Source organism: Schistocerca piceifrons, chromosome 4, assembly GCF_021461385.2.
Source record: "Schistocerca piceifrons isolate TAMUIC-IGC-003096 chromosome 4, iqSchPice1.1, whole genome shotgun sequence".
NCBI classification, from domain to species: Eukaryota; Metazoa; Arthropoda; class Insecta; order Orthoptera; family Acrididae; genus Schistocerca; species Schistocerca piceifrons.
In genome coordinates, this window is record NC_060141.1 from 423467986 (window position 1) to 423485494 (window position 17509).

The 17509-nt window shown below is 42.2% G+C and overlaps 1 protein-coding gene across 1 annotated transcript in view; it reads right to left on the bottom strand.

Moving 5' to 3' along the window:
- The window catches only part of LOC124794750 (tubulin alpha chain-like), a 233389-nt gene that overhangs the window by 44545 nt on the left and 171335 nt on the right, over positions 1–17509 (bottom strand). Inside the window, exon 5 of the mRNA XM_047258364.1 lies at positions 11548–11835. Within this exon, the coding sequence (XP_047114320.1) occupies positions 11548–11835 (288 nt within the window). The remainder of the gene's footprint in view (positions 1–11547; positions 11836–17509) is intronic.

Consider the following 17509-nt stretch of genomic DNA (forward strand, 5'->3'; position numbering starts at 1 on the left):
GGCAATGCTGAGGGAATTAGTTTAGGAAATGAGACACTTAAAGTAGTAAAGGAGTTTTGCTATTTTGGGAGCAAAATAACTGATGATAGTTGAAGTAGAGAGGATACAAAATGTAGACTGGCAATGGCAAGGAAAGCATTTCTGAAGAAGAGAAATCTGTTAACATTGAGTATATATTTAAGTGTCAGGAAGTCGTTTCTGAAAGTATTTGTATGGAGTGTAGCCATGTATGGAAGTGAAACATGGACGATAAATAGTTTGGACAAGAAGAGAATAGAAGCTTTTGAAATGTGGTGCTACAGAAGAATGCTGAAGATTAGATTGGTAGATCGCATAAGTAATGAGGAGGTATTGTATAGAATTGAAGAGAAGAGAAATTTGTGGCACAATTGTGTAGAAGAAGGCATCAGTTGGTAGGACATGTTTTGAGGCATCAAGGGATCACCAATTTAGTATTGGAGGGCAGCGTGGAGGGTAAAAATGGTAGAGGGAGAGCAAGAGATGAATACACTAAGCAGATTCAGAAAGATGTAGGTTGCAGTAGGTTCTGGGAGAAGAAGAAGCTTGCACAGGATAGAGTAGCATGGAGAGCTGCATCAAACCAGTCTCTGGACTGAAGACCACAACAACAACCTCTCCCTCAAAGGAGTAGTTGGGTTTGGCTGAAGGATGTTGGAAGGAGTAGTGTTTGATACCAGAAAGGCCATGAGCATGAGGGATGTTGGTGTATAAAAGGTGGTATTAACAGTGACAAGTGTGGGTCCCAGGAGTTAAAGAGGTGGGTATGGTGAAGAGTAGGTGAAGGAAGTGGTTAGTATCTTAGATGTGAGAGGCTAGGTTACAGGCAATTGCTTCAAGCTGTTGGTCAACAAGATCAGAAATTCTTTCAGTAGGAACACAATAACCAGCTACAATGGGGCTCCAGGATAGGTGGTTTCTTCTTAAGAAATGCTTTCCTTGCCATTGCCAGTCTACATTTTATATCCTCTCTACTTCAACCATCATCAGTTATTTTGCTCCCCAAATAGCAAAACTCCTTTACTACTTTAAGTGTGTCATTTCCTAATCCAATTCCCACAGCATCACCCGACTTCATTCAACTACATTCCATTATCCTCGTTTTACTTTTGTTGACGTTCATCTTATATCCTCCTTTCAAGACACTGTCCATTCTGTTCAACTGCTCTTCCAAGTCCTTTGCTGTCTCTGACAGAATTACAAAGTCATCGGTGAACCTCACAGTTTTTATTTCTTCTCCATGTATTTTAATACCTGCTCTGAATTTTTCTTTTGTTTCCTTTACTGCTTGCTCAATATACAGACTGAATAACATCGGGCATAGGCTACAACCATGTCTCACTCCCTTCACAACCACTGCTTCCCTTTCATGTCCACAAAGAGATTTCCCATGCAATATCCTCACTCACCCCTAATTCTCCCACCACTCCCACAAATCAGCTATGAAGGAATGCACCTCTCATCACCCAGAATCACCCTGGACTGGAACAACTGAACCATATCCTTCGCCAGGGATTCGATTATCTATCATCATGCCCTGAAATGAGAAAAACTTCTACTGAAATTCCTTTACAACCATCCTAAACTGGTGTTCTGTTGCTCACACATCCTACATAACACCATGTTAATCCTCGCACCACCCACACTCCCAACCCCTTGCCACAGGAACCATATTCCTGTGGAAGACCCGGGTACAAAAACTGCCCAATCAATCCACCAAGCAATTCCTACTTCAGTCCTGTCACAGGCTTGTCCTGTCCTATCAGATAAAGGGTCACCTGTGAAAGCAGCCACTTCATACACCAACTCTGGTGTAATCACTGCACAGCTTTTTATGTTAGTATGATAACCAAACAGGGTTCATCAGAAAGAATGGGCATCATCAAACTGTGACCAAAAACAATGTTGATCACCCAATGGCACAACACGCAGCTGAGATCAACAAGCTTGATTTCAATGGCTGCTTCACATCTGGATAGTACCCTTCATCACCAGCTTTCCTAAGTACATAGATGGGAAATATCTTTGCAACACATTCTTTGCTCTGTTAACCCTCCTGACTTCAATCTCCATTAACCAACTGCCTCCACCCCCTCCATCCAACAGTTTCCTCTTCCTCCATCCTGTCATCTCCTCCCAGTTCATGTTTCCATTCACCTTCATTGTGCACCAGTGGATCTGACACCTGTACATCTTATGCCAAGCCTGTGCACCTTCCACCCAACCCTCCCAGAGTCCTAGCAAGAAAACTACCTGCCACCCTCCAAGCTATTAGCTGCCAACCCTAAACTCTCTTCTTGTCTTCCACCTCTCTCCCCTGATTTAATGCTTCTGTTTTTTGATGAGTGGTCTCCTATACTCCCAAGGTACTTGTGTAAAATAAATAAAGTATTTATTCTGCAGATGTGAGTAGTAGGAAAATTGTGTGAAACAGCCACTCATATGGCAGAAGTCTCTTTAAGGATATGCAACTCTCTCTCACTTCCCGGCCTACTTACTCCTTAGTATTTTTCGTGCCTGGTAACAAAAATCTCTTTTGACTACACAAACCCAGTACGATGCGCAAAAATAAATTTTCATGTCTAGGGTTCAGATAGGAGTCATGTACCATAGTGGAAAGATATTCAACAAGTTCCCACCTAGCATAAAGCAAGATACTGTGTTTCCCAATCAGTTCAAAAGAAAACTAAAAACATACCCTTAAGCTACTCTTCCTACAAATTACACTACTGGCCATTAAAATTGCGACACAATGAAGATGAAGCGCTACAGACGCTAAATTTAACTGACAGGAACAAGATACTGTGATATGCAAATGATTAGCTTTTCAGAGCATTCACATGAGGCTGGTGCCAGTGGCGACACCTACAACATGCTGACATGAGGAAAGTTTCCAACCGATTTCTCATACACAAACAGCAGTTGACCGGCATTGCCTGGTGAAATGTTCTTGTGATGCCTCGTGTAAGGAGGAGAAATGTGTACCATCATGTTTCTGACTTTGATAAAGGTTGGATTGTAGCCTATTGTGATTGCGGTTTATTGTATTGTGACATTGCTGCTTGCGTTAGTTGAGATCCAATGACTGTTAGCAGCATATAGAATCGGTGGGTTCAGGAGGGTAATACGGAACACCATGCTGGATCCCAGTGGCCTCATATCACTAGCAGTTGAGATGACAGGCATTTTATCCACATGGAGGTAATGGATCATGCAGCCATGTCTCGATCTCTGAGTCAACAGATGGGGATGTTTGCAAGACAACAATTATGACTGCATGTTGCAGGTCCTGTATGGGCCTTTCTGGATACAGAACAGTTTGATGATGTTTACAGCAGCATGGACTATCAGCTCGGAGACCATGGCTGCAGTTACCCTTCGCGCTGCATCACAGACAGGAGCGCCCGAAATGGTGTACTCAACGATGAACCTGGGTGTACAAATGGCAAAACGTCATTTTTTCGGATGAATCCAGGTTCTGTTTACAGCATCATGATGGTCGCATCAGTGTTTGGCGACATTGCGGTGAACGCACATTGGAAGCGTGTATTCGTCATCACCATACTGGTGTATCACCCGGCGTGATGGTATAGGGTGCCATTGGTTACACATCTTGGTCACCTCTTGTTCGCATTGACGGCACTTTGAACAGTGGACGTTACATTTCAGATGTGTTACGACCCATGGCTCTACCCTTCATTCGATCCCTGCAAAACCCTACATTTCAGCAGGATCATGCATGACTGCATGTTGCAGGTCCTGTATGGGCCTTTCTGGATACAGAAAATGTTCGACTGCTGCCCTGGCCAGCACATTCTCCAGATCTCTCACCAATTGAAAACGTCTGGTCAATGGTGGCCGAGCAACTGGCTTGTCACAATATGCCAGTCATTGCTCTTGATGAACTGTGGTATCGTGTTGAAGCTGCTTGGGCAGCTGTACCTGTACATGCCATCCAAGCTCTGTTTGACTCAATGCCCAGTCATATCAAGGCTGTTATTATGGACAGAGGTGGTTGTTCTGGGTACTGATTTCTCAGGATCTATGCACCCAAACTGCATGAAAATGTAATCACATGTCAGTTGTAGTATAATATATCATCTGCATTTCTTCTTGATGTAGCAATTTTAATGGCCATTAGTGTATCTGAGTATCTAGAGTTAAGGATTGAAAACTCCTGTTAGCTACATAGCAAGCAGCAATATTTACTGTAAAGCTTTTTGAGAAGTCAGTTTCTGTAAACATTATCGGTAATTTAAACTTACTTAACTATTTTGTTTTGAAAATACCAGTATTATCAAGTAAATAATAAGCTAAAAATAGGAAATAAACATCAGCTACTAGTATAACTGATAAGACAAAAACTATTTTCAAAGTTGTAACTTTTTTTAAATTTATATGATTATATTTAGCATAAATAGCATAGTGATAGTTTAATGTAATTTGATAGATAGAAAATCTACTCACCAGTGGTAGCAGGGGAACCCACTAACAAAGGTACTGAAATCTGTGAGCTTTCAGAGATAGTGGCTCCTTCTTCTGGAAGAAGGACTGAAGGGGAAGGAAAAGGGGTGAAGGAAAAGGACTGGTAAGATTCAAGAAATGGGGAGAATTTGAAAAAGTCACCCAGAACACCAGGTCAGGGGAGACTTCCTGGATGGGATGAGAAAGGAACACCAATTTTTGGGGATGGCACCAGATGAGATTAGAAAAACTGAGAGCTTAAAGGTGGAAGATAGGGTAATAATCAAAACAGAGATTATTGACAAAACATTTTGCAACAGCTAGTAAAAGTGGAAAACTAAGTGCATTGTATGTGGTAGAGGTGAGGGATGGGGAAAAATACACAGGTCAGAAAATAAAAGAAAACTAAAAGGGAGTGAAGAAAGAAATAGTTACAGAGAATGTATGTTGAGACCAAAGAAATAAAAGTAAAGTAAGGCCAAGTGGGTGGTGAGAACCAAGCACATCATTAGACAAGTTCCCATCTGCAGAGCTCTGAGGAATTGGTGTCTGAGGAAAGAATTCAGGTGGCACCTGCGGTGAAACAGGCATTGAGGTCATGACTTTCATGAGCTTGCTCTGCAACAGGATATTGTGTGCTGCCAGTATACACCCTCTGCCTATGCCCATTCATCCTATCTGATAACTTGTCGTAGTCAAGCCAATGTAACAGGCCAAACAGTGTTCACATAGCAGTTGGTACATGAAACGTGTCATTTCACGTGTTGCTCTCCCTTTGATAGTACGAGGGTTATTCCAAAAGTAAGGTCCGATTCGCCGTAACTATTGAAATTTGGCGCCAATGACAAAACACGCATGCGCGCCGACTCCCGGCAAGCCTTGCGCGTCAAACGCCGCCATTCGCTTTGTTACTGTTGCTGAGTGTAGTTCACAGTGTCACTTTACAATGTTTAAGACAATTGATCAGCCCGCCGATTGTGAAGTAAGGGCAGTGATACGGTTTTTGTCTGCAAGAAACAATTCAGCGGCGGAAATCCATCGGCAGATTACTGAAGTGTACGGTCCTAACATAATGAGCGACAGTAAAGTGCGCAAGTGGGTGTGAGCTTTTAATGAAGGACGGGATAATGTGCACGATGAACCACGGTGTGGCCGACCATCAGTGATTTCAGACGATTTGGTCAATGCGGTTGACAAAGAAATTCGTGAAGATCGCCGATTCACTATTACAGACGTAGACATGCATTTTCCGATTGTGAGTAGAACAACTTTGTACAGAATTGTGTCTGAACATTTGAAGTTTCACAAATTGTGTGCCCGTTGGGTTCCCAGGCTGCTTACTGAGCCCCAACGAATGAAAAGAATGGCTTTTGCTCTTGATTTTTTGGAGCGATATCATAAGGAAGGTGACAGTCTTTTAGACAATGTTGTCACAGGGGATGAGACATGGGTTTCTCACATCACTCCAGAGTCTAAACGTCAGTCAATGCAATGGCGTCACACGTCATCGCCAGTCAAGGTCAAGGTTATGGCGACTGTGTTCTGGGATAGACGTGGAGTATTGTTAGTCGACTTTATGGAGAGAGGAACAATGATTAATAAAGCCGCCTACTGCGCTACCCTGACTAAACTTCGACGTGCAATCCAGAATAAGCGACGTGGTCTTTTGTCGTCTGGAATCTTATTGTTGCATGACAATGCCAGACCCCACACTGCAAATGAAACGCAAGCTCTGATCAAGAAATTTGGATGGGAACAGATGGACCATCCTCCTTACAGTCTGGACCTGGCGCCAAGTGATTTCCACCTGTTCCGTTACTTAAAGGAGTTTCTCGGCGGCAAGCGCTTCGACACAGATGATGAAGTGAAAGAAGCAGTTAAGGACTGGTTATCGTCACAGGCGGCCGATTTCTATAACATGGGCATTCAAAAGCTTGTTGAACTATGTGACAAATGTTTAAATAAGTATGGAAGTTATGTAGAAAAATAGATAAAGATGTAAGGAATGTAAATAAAACAATTGTTTTGAAAAAACATTTTAGTTTTGATTTTTTTTTTATAACCGGACCTTACTTTTGGAATAACCCTCGTATATGCTTTGCCAGTTACAGGGCTGGCATAGGTGGTGGCAGGATGGTGCTTAGGCCAAGTCTTAAGTTGGGGTGGTCACAGGGGTAGGAGGCATGGACTAGGGAAATGGGTGCAGAAGTAGTACAGGTTCTGACAAGGATACTGCTGAGATTGGGGGCAATGAAAAGCTATTCTAGATGCAGTGGGCAAAATGTCAGACAGAATTGACTGCATTTCAAGCATGATTTTAGAAAGTCATAACCTTTTTGAAGTAGCTGATTAATATATTCAAGACCAGACAATAGTGACAGTTTGTATAGATTATGTTTCTACAATATGCTTGTCTTTTGTTAATGTATACCATTTAAACATGTGGTACAGACTTGGACTTTTTTTGGAATACTCTTATACTTGATTGTGATTCATCTTACAGAGTGTCTGCTGTTTGAGGCTTCATACTGCTGGTATTTGAACATACTCATGATGAGGTACCACCAATGAGCATATATAAAGTTGTATAGTGCAAAATCAAAACAAACATCCAATGGTTTTATTCATTCACTGAAACATGGTGTTCTGAAAATCTGCATGTGAAGGAAGGTTGTCTGGGGTATGGTATGAGTCAAGTTATACATCAACAGCCAGGTGTAGTCACTTCTGCCTTTGTCAGTAAACTAACTGCAGTTTGTAATTAGTGGGAATCTATTTATACTGTCAATTACTAGAATTACTTTTAAGTTATTTTATATATTTACTCAAGGAGAAAAATAATTTTTTTTAGAAAAAAAGGTAGTGCTTCTTCTCTTATAGTGTTAAATTTACTTTACTCAGATAATGATCAGCTTCTTATACATTGCCAACATCAAGAATTGTTTAATACAAACATTAGAGTTTTGGAATTCACAACTTATACTCATCGGGGACAATATGAATTGACAGCAAGTTCAAAAGATGTTTCATATGTTGAATTGATAATACACAAACAACAAGAGTGTGCACACACCAGGCATATACAGGAAGTTAACTAAACGAAGTTGAAATGGAATTCCCCAAAGAAAAGAGAGTGTGTCAAAAACCCAAAAGCTGCTGCAGAGCACTCCTCCACCCACTGGCAGTGGAGAGAGCACAGGGGAGGTCCAGAGGTGAAGGAGCATCTGACGGTGGCAATGACAGTCAGTCAGGAGCCACAATGGTGCAGTGACCAGTAGTGACATGACAGTCTTGAGGGGGAAATGACTGGACCATTTCTGAAGGTAGGTAGAGGTTCTACAAAGACAATACAAACCATGTAGTCCTGGAGCCAATGAGGAGGGCAGAAGGGTTGGCCTGTGTGCGAAACAGGAACTGATTGGCTGCAAACCAGGGAATGTTGCTGGAGGAGAGGAATAAAAATGGTAAGGCAGCTGGTGGTGTTAATGGATGCAGACATGTTGTTCAGGGAGAATGTGGTAGGATCAAAGGAGAGAGATGCAGTTAGTGGATGGGTCATCCAAGCAGTGTGGGGCAGCATGAAGCATGAGGAGCATGCTATCACACAGTTGAAGAGAGAGATAATTGATGTGACATGGTGTAATGTCGATGGAGAATGTGATGATACTGGCGGGCATAGGGTGCAATGACTTGATGTCAGGCAGTTGAAGTGAAGACATTTTTCTCAGAGAATTAAGGAAGAGGGCACCCCTGGGGAGGACTATGTGAGGATCCTGTCATCTGAAGATAAGAGAGGTAAACATATTACATGCAGAACTTTCACTGGGAGACTCATAAGCAGACATCTGTAGACTGTGACACTAGGGGGAGGAATCACCACTGGAAAGGGGCTTGTCCAGAGCATGAGTGGGAGCAAAATCATCATTTAGTGTCCAAGGAGATTTCATCCTGTTGATGGAGACAATCTGATGTTTGCAGTGCAGACAGATGCCTATAATGTAGTCTTTTCAGCCAAGTACTTCGTACAGACCCGAACATGGGGATTGTAAAGTCACATGAACAGAAACATCTCAGAACATGATGAACTCGCAATGAGGCAAGTTTTTATGAATGAACACATGAGGCATGGAGTGAGGGTGGGGAGGAGGAATGTTTATTTGAGCGAGGTGAGAGTGGACTCTTCAAGAAGGGCGGGGAGTGTGGCCAGATGCAGTTAATGACAAACTCAGTGGGGAGAACCAGTGGCTCGCCATATAGAAGCTCAACCAATAAGGAGTTGAGGTCATCTTCAAAAGAGGTGCATATGGTGAGGACATCAGAGGGGTGCTTCTGATCAGGAGCCAGTAGGACATCAGTGCAGCTTTGAGGGTCTGGTGGCACTGCTTGATTAGCCCATTACTCTAGGGATGATAAGCCATTTTGTGGAATTTGTTGGTACCACATGGCACACAATCTGGAAAAGAACAATGTCTCAAACTGCCTCTTCCTGTGAGGTGTTTTTCTTGTTGTGGGTTAATTTTAAGGAACTGATATTTTCTGAGATGCCTAGTCTTTACTTGTTCCCTGTAGTAACAGTTGCCTTCTTTTCTGAATTCCCTGATTGCTGACTTGTTTTCTCTGATGTTGTGCTCCTGCAATGTAGTGCCATGTATTTGACCACCAACTTCTTTTCTGAATGCCGAGGGGCAAATGCTATAAGAGCACTCCCACATTCAAACAACTAACTACAAAATCAAAAACATGGTTTCTGTAATTCTTCTATATTCTTCTGGGCATTGTCATGGAGCAGAAACACCCACCGAACAGCTTCTTGAGAAACTTCACCTTGACATCCTCCAGTTATCTTGTCAGGATATTATGGCAGTATGCTCCTGCGATGGTTTGCTTGTTATGAGCATAATCTGTTAGTACACCACAGTGGTCCCTTGCTCCATGATTGCTGATCTTTACCACTTTTAGTGGTGGTAAATCCAATTGTTTCAACTGACTGCTTTGCTATTTTGTCTTAGGGTCATAATGATACAGCTGGACCCATCCATGCTAAAAATGAAATGATCATATGGCATTTTGTAGCCTGTCTGATGTTGTTTGGCTGCCTGGTCCAAGCCCTTTTATTTGATGCCATTTTGATGATTTGTGTATCAATGAAGATGAAATGGAATTATTGAGACAACACAAGCACCTGTCCATCAAGCAAAGAATATTACTAACCTGGTCAGGAATTGAACTCAGGACCTCATGATCTAGAGACAGTGATGCTACCCACTATCCATGGTGATTAGGTAACTAAAAACATTATCTGGATTTGCCTGACTCAGCAGCAAAATTTCTGATACTATCTTGCCTCAGTGAACTTTAGGGTATGCTCAATCACAGAACCAAGTGACTGGCAATTTTGACTTTATTCATAACGTCTGCAAGATGTTGAAATGTGATCCATGACTGATTTTGAATTTCTCCACTAGTGCCCTGATTGTGATACAGTGGTCTGCAATGCACCAGGGCCTCCATTTCCTTTGAAACTTTCAGCTCTTCACAAAGAGATTGTCTGCCACTTTGTTGTATATCATTCAGGCTTATGTGGCCACATGGGAAGCACCTGCACGACCCAACCATTGTTCCATACAATGGTGTATTGTTGTTGTACACTTCTACCAACTTTTCATTGATTGTTCCATCTTTATTCCCCTTCAAAAGCAAGCAACACATTAACACAGATACACCACTTTGTCAATAGTCCACACAATTTCATTTTGGCACCTCTACCAACATGATGTACTATGATGAGAGTATTTCTTTGGGTATCAAGACTCCAGACATATACCTTTGGACAAAACAGCTTTATTTATTTATTTGTTTGAGGAGGTAATTAAAAATTTATGTGTGTTTTATGTTAAATAACTCTGGGGAAGGACATTATCCGAATGCCCAGCAATGTATTCCATCTTGTTTATACGTGTACCACCTACTCTATAACTCAGCTACAAATGAGTAACTACCATTAATTCTTCCATTATTTGTATTCTACTCAGAATTTCAAGTATCATGTGAATTAATAATCCTCTTTACCAGGTCACGGTGTAGCCTTTTTATTATGTGTTGGATATCATTGACCCCTTTATGGGCCCATTTCTCTTAGAGGTAATCTCTATAAGTCTCCATGATGACTCTGTGTGACATAAACTCCTTTACTATAGATCAGGACATTGAGCAACCATATTAAAGTAGTGTCTTCCTCAAGATACTAAACAAGTTCTGTTCTTTAGATGCTTCACTGATTTTTAAGTGCCATGAAATGTCTCACAGTTTCTTGTTGTAGGTAGGGGGTGGGGGTTGGGTTGTTTGGGGGAGGAGACCAGACAGAGAGATCATCGGTCTCATCAGATTAAGGAACAATGGGGAAGGAAGTCAGCCATGTCCTTTCAAAGGAACCATCCCGGCATTTGCCTGGAGCAATTTAGGGAAATCACGGAAAACCTAAATCAGGATGGCCGGACGCAGGATTGAACCATCGTCCTCCCCAATGTTATAGGTAGGCCGATATATTTTGAAAAGCTGCTGCACTGTCTTTTCACAATCAAAAACATATTCTGGCAAGCTGTTTTTCTTCTATTGCTATTATTTTCCACATTTATTGATAGCAACGGTGACATGCAAGCCCTCTTTGTTGATTGGTTGTTAATACTTCATGGTGGCTTCCACTAAGTCAACGAAGACATTAAAAGGCTGAATACAGGATCCAATAAAGTTCCCACAGAAAGTTAGGAAAGCAAAGAACAAATCATACCAAGTCATGTGTATACGAACAAATGTAATGCTACTTGGGTTCTGTCTGGGTGGTTGTTCACCAACACTTCTTTTATCATAACAGCTGCCAATCTCAGTGGCAAACAGCTGACCTTATGGTTGAGGATTTTTTCATTTCTCATTAATGTAGTGAAGGTGGTTCAGCTAAAATCACTGCTCTCTACAATACATTCTGTTCCACTGCCACACCAAAACAAACATGATGTGTTTCTCTATAATTAGGTAAAGGGACAGCCGAATGATTGAAATTGTACATACCTTGAATCCAGTTGGGCTCCATTTAACAAACTGAATACCAGTCCTTGATTTGAGCATTTCAATAGAAGCATTCACATCCTTGGGTACAACATCCCCTCTATAGAGCAAGCAGCATGCCATGTATTTTCCATTGCGAGGATTGCATTTAACCATCTGGTTGTCAGGCTCAAAACACTCTGCAGTTATCTCAGGAACTGTCATTCCACCATGGAATGACTTATGAGTACACAGTACAGGTGCATATGCTGTTAGTGGAAAGTGGATACGTGGATATGGCACCAGGTTGGTCTGAAATCAGTTTGTTATACAAACTTTGAAATAACATGTGAGTCAAAAAACATTTTAAAACTGATTAAGGTTAATTAATAGGCAGTAAAAATTAATCTAACATATTAAAAGACACAACAGGTCCAACAAGATAACAGCTCTTTATGTATGAATGTATGTACATCTTAATATACAAAAGAAAACAACAGTAAAAGGTCAATTATAACTCCATTAAAAGATCTATGAAAACTGATGGTGGATTATATTTTACCTGAATATAAACTGAACAATAACAAAGAGGGGCCGGCCGAAGTGGCCGCGTGGTTCTGGCACTGCAGTCTGGAACCGCGAGACCGCTACGGTCGCGGGTTTGAATCCTGCCTCGGGCATGGATGTGTGTGATGTCCTTAGGTTAGTTAGGTTTAACTAGTTCTAAGTTCTAGGGGACTAATGACCTCAGCAGTTGAGTCCCATAGTGCTCAGAGCCATTTGAACCATTTGAACCAACAAAGAGGGTAAACAGATAGGCAACTGAAAGATTAAAAAATTTGCTTTCTATCTGGGCTTGACGTCCAACAAGCTGTCTGTCCGCATGAAAGGCCACCAACAATCGGTGGCCAACACAGCTGGACCACCCAGTTGCCGAACATCAGCCCAACACAATGTGCTTCACTTCAAAGACTGCTTTACTGCCTGTGCTATCTAGATCCTTCCTACTAATACCACCTTTACAGAATTGCACAGGTGGGAACTCTGCAATGCATCCTATGTTCCTATAACCCCCGCTGGCCTCAAAATTCACTAGTCCCTTTCCTTCATTCACCTATCCCCTTCACTCCTCCTATACCAGCACTACACAGCCTTCTATTTCACTAATGCACCCGCTAGTCTTTTTCCCCATCTCTACTTCTCTCCTTTTCCATTACCCCCCATCACACACAGATTGCTTTTTCCATCAGGTGTAGCTGCTGTGTGCAGCCTAGCCTCAGAAGCCAGAACAGTAGTCAGGTATGTGTGAGCTGTGCACATCTGAATGTGTGTGATTTTCTACTTTAGAAGAAGGCATTTTGGCTGAAAGTTCAGATGGATAGCAGTCTTTCTGTTGTGCTTGTTTGTGACTCAGCTCCTCTTCTATATAATGAGTAGCAATCTATCCTTTTCATAATGCAGATATCCCAGGACGAGCAACAGAGATTCATGTAATTAAACATTATTTGAAAAAGAAAACAGTTACAACCCAGCCATAATTGCTGACTACTGAAGATCAACAAAGTGTATTTGATAGTGGGGCGATAATAGGAGTAAAATATGCTAGCAGGTTACCTCCTTTATTTCATGATTGTGTTCATGCTATCTTGCTATAATGAGGAATATGGCATGTATTGTACAAAAACAACTCATTTTCTCAGTTAACGTATCATGATAATACTTATGTGCTTTATATTTGTAATTGGGACCACTGATTCTTTTCTTAATGTCATGAAGAAAGTGTCAGGAGAAACAGGTGGAGAAATATAAAAATACTGATTAGAGACATTTTTAAAGAACATACACTTTTCTCACTATTGATTTTCCAGTTTCATATTTGGGCTTACTACCAACAGCTGACCTCTGGATCATTAACATGCATTTTCGTTCTTTCTGTATAATAGTACCTTTTGATTCAATTAGGCCAAGAGTCAGCCATTAGTTGTAGCCTGTCAGCCAAACCAGAAGCTTAATTTCATTGTTTGTTAGCTATTTACAATAATAGACACTAGGAAATGGTTAATAGATTGGAGACTGGAAAAAAGGTGCTAGGTGATGCATCATATAAGCCAAATTCAGAGGACAGAGAGGAAAGTACTGAAGATACTTATTAAATATGATGATTCATATCTGTAGTTTCAATTTTATGGACATAATTAAAATAGATTTATTAAACTATCTGGCTGCATCACTGTACAGTAGTGGTGATTTGATGGTGCACTAACTTTTTTCCTCTGTGGCAGAACTGCCAGAAAATATTAATATCTTGGCTTTTTTGTACTTCGTTTTACTTACTTTGGTTGTTGACTAGTTGGTGTGACACATTCGTCATGGCTGTTACCGTGATTGTCAAAAACTATTTCTTTGTGTTTTGATTTATCTTGTGCCAATAAAAATATTACATAGTGAAAGTAAATGGTGTTTTCGGTGTTATAAGTATAACACATGCCATACTGGGGACCTCCGACGCGCAACATACGTCCGATTCGACAATGTGGCCGTTTACTTTGACATCTCCACATTGCTCACCTTCCGCTCCTTTCGGACTACAACATGATACTAATGGTGCCTCTACACAGTCTTTCCACGGTTTCCTATGCACAACACCACCAACAAATGGGATAACATTGGAAGATAAGTACAACGCTGTGAGTTTTCTCCATCATTAACAATGCCGTTGTGGACTCTTTCAACATCATCAGTGATGTCACCTGCTATGAAATCTCTTTCTACGTTCGTCTATAACAAACCCATCATGAGTGCTGTGCCTAAATTTGTGACTCACAGTGTGTCGTATGTACAACCTCCTGTTACATGTAGTGTGCAACAGTGCCCCAACACTATGAACTTCACAGACTTTTCGAGCCCACAGATTACTTGGAGCTCCCCATATATTGCTGACAAATCGGTTTTGGACAGTCTCTCCCCACCCACTACAAGACTCACTACAAAAACAGATGGTACAAATTTCAGTAACAACAATTACTGGTTGGACAGTCATCCCGCCCTGATTGTTTCCGCAGCCCCGGCTGCGCCTGCCGCGCCTCCCGTGCCAGCCATGTTTAAACCAGCCGCCGCGAGTGACAGCTTCATAGACACCCAGCCACTCCCATCCACTGTGCTATCAAATCTGTTACATCCACAACACAAGAGTGAGAAAATTCCTAAATTACCAAGATCACAATGGACAATCCGCATACGTGGTTTATTTTAGCAGAGACTATATTCACCGCCCTAAACATTGATTCAGACAGTGCTAAATTTATTGCTCTTATTAATGCCCTAGAGGAACATGCTGAGTGGGTACAGGACTTAGTGCTGTCGGCGGCCCCCGCAAATCGTTACGCACTGGCCAAACAACAGATCTGCGGACGCCTAGCTAAGACTATGCAAGAGTCTGTTTTATACATGCTGCAAGATGTACATGTCAAAGACTCGACTCCTTCACAACTGTGGCGACGTATCAGAGCAGTCTTCGATAGCAAAACTATGCCAGATGAAGCTTTACTTTCTTTCTGGGTTGCAAAGCTGCAGCAAGCTATCCAACTGCAGCTACTATCACACGATCAGGAACCTCTACAAGCAAAATTATTGCTGGCCGACGCCGTATATAAGATAACCAACAGAAGAAAGTTATCTACGTGTGCCCCCCTCAATATTACGCCTCCCCTGCATGGCAGAGGCTGATCTTTCCAAAACAACAGACAGAGTACACTGGCTGAGCACCAGATTCCACACCGTCCTTCACCATCCCATACCACAGCTTCAAGTGACGTCCTTCACCTGGTAACAACACAGGATCAGCAAGTTTATCCTCTCTGCTGGTATCACTCCATTTATGGTAATACAGCCAGGAACTGACGCTCACCCTGAGCAATGGTCCAAACACGCACGGCGGGCCACTATAGGTGCACCGGTCCAAACTGTGACGTCACGTCACCTAACAGATCACAGGCTAGTACTTACGAATTATTCTCTCGGACGTTCGTATATCCAGGATATAGCTTCTCAGAAATGGTTTTTAGTGGACACTGGTGCCGATGTGAGCGTCATTCCACATTCAATGGTCACTTCTACAATCACGCATTCGCCTCACCAAATCAGAGCAGCCAACAATTTCTCATTAAAGGTTTATGGTGTAACGCAAATTCACATTTCCTTTGATGATACACATAATTATGAATGGACATTTTCGGTAGTAGAAATCGACGAGCCAGTATTAGGATTGGACTTCTTAACTGCTCACAACTTTTCTTTGGACTTAATTACACCTGCACTCTGCTAAGTGGATTTTAAACAAAAATTTTCAATGAGATTTTCCCCATCCATGCCGACAGAATGCAGCTCGAATACGTCCTGTCAACAAGACAAAGAGACAGTTTCTATTCTATCTAAGGAGGTCAAAGCTGCTGTAGTGAACTTAGTTACACAACGCCTTGAATCGACCAACTGTCCGAAGACAATGCAAAGCTACTTCAAAGTTGTGATGTACTGACTGATGAATTGCGCGGGTTTAGAGAGGAGATCAAGATTAAAAGTAATAACATGCATGAAACTACATGGGACCTGCATACCGCACCGCTGTTTATACGCAGCCACAGCAGCGCATGCCACGACCTGGACAGCGAAGACGGCAACCCGCCCAGCAACCCACCACCCTGCGCTTCACTGTTTGCCTTTCTTCAAAACACAGAGGCGACAGCTGTTACAGGTGACGCCGCACATGCACGCGCAACGATTCCTTCGTGCAGTAACACCATAGTCAATGGAACCCCGCTGGCTGTTGCACAGTGCAGCTCTGTGGACAACACTGCAGCTTTCACTGAACTACTGTTCAGTGATAACGTATTTCAGGTTAGTTCCCTTTCATACTTACCGCGCACCTATGATAAGGTTGCTCCTTCCTGCGTCCTTCCACATATTTCAGCCACACCTATTCACAAAATCAAGGCCATTACTATGGGCGTCTGTCACCGGCTTAACACAACTGAGGGACCGCCCGTTCGTTCTCGCCCCCGACGCCTCAATGCAAAAAAACTTACTGCTGCCAAAGAATGTATTAATGGACTCTTATGCTTGGGTATAGTCCACCCTTTGGACAGCGCGTGGTCTTCCCCAATACATGTCATTCCCAAAAAGAACAATTCCTTTCGACTCTGTGGAGACTATAGGCATTTGAACGCCAGAACAATACTTGATAACTACCCTGTCCCACACCTCCACGATTTTTCACAATCCATGTTTGGTGCCAATTTTTTCTCTGTGTTAGACTGCAAAAAGGCATACCATCAGATCCTGATGGATGCAGAAGATATCCCCAAAACCGCTATCATCACCCTATTTGGACTATATGAATATTTGTTTATGCCTTATGGATTGAAGAATGCCGCCCAGACCTGGCAAAGATTCATTGACACCATTCTATGTGGCCTTAATTTTTGCTATGCCTACCTAGACGACATTATTATTTTCTCCACAACTGCTGAGGAACACAACCAACACCTCCAACAGGTTTTTGATAGATTGGCACGACACGAAGTTGAGATTAATCATGACAAATCCCAACTGGAGAAGCCAGAGGTTATTTTCCTGGGACATTTGGTCAATAATGAGGGCATTCGTCCCACCTCAGATAAGAGTAGAACAAATACTTGACCTTCCCCTTCTCCCTCAAACCTATAAAGAGTTACATAGATACCGCGGAATGGTAATTTTTTTTAGACTCCATGTTCCACATGCGGCATCTCTTCAAGCCCCTCTCACTGAGGCCTTAAAGGGAAAGAATACCACAGCTGACAGACACATAGAATGGGATCAGACCATGCAGTGAGCCTTCGGATTGCTTAAGTACGCCTTGATGAATGCTATTACCCTGTCTCGCCCTCACCCTGATGCCTCCCTGACAATAACCACAGACGCTAGCGATAATGCCATTAGTGCAGTTTTG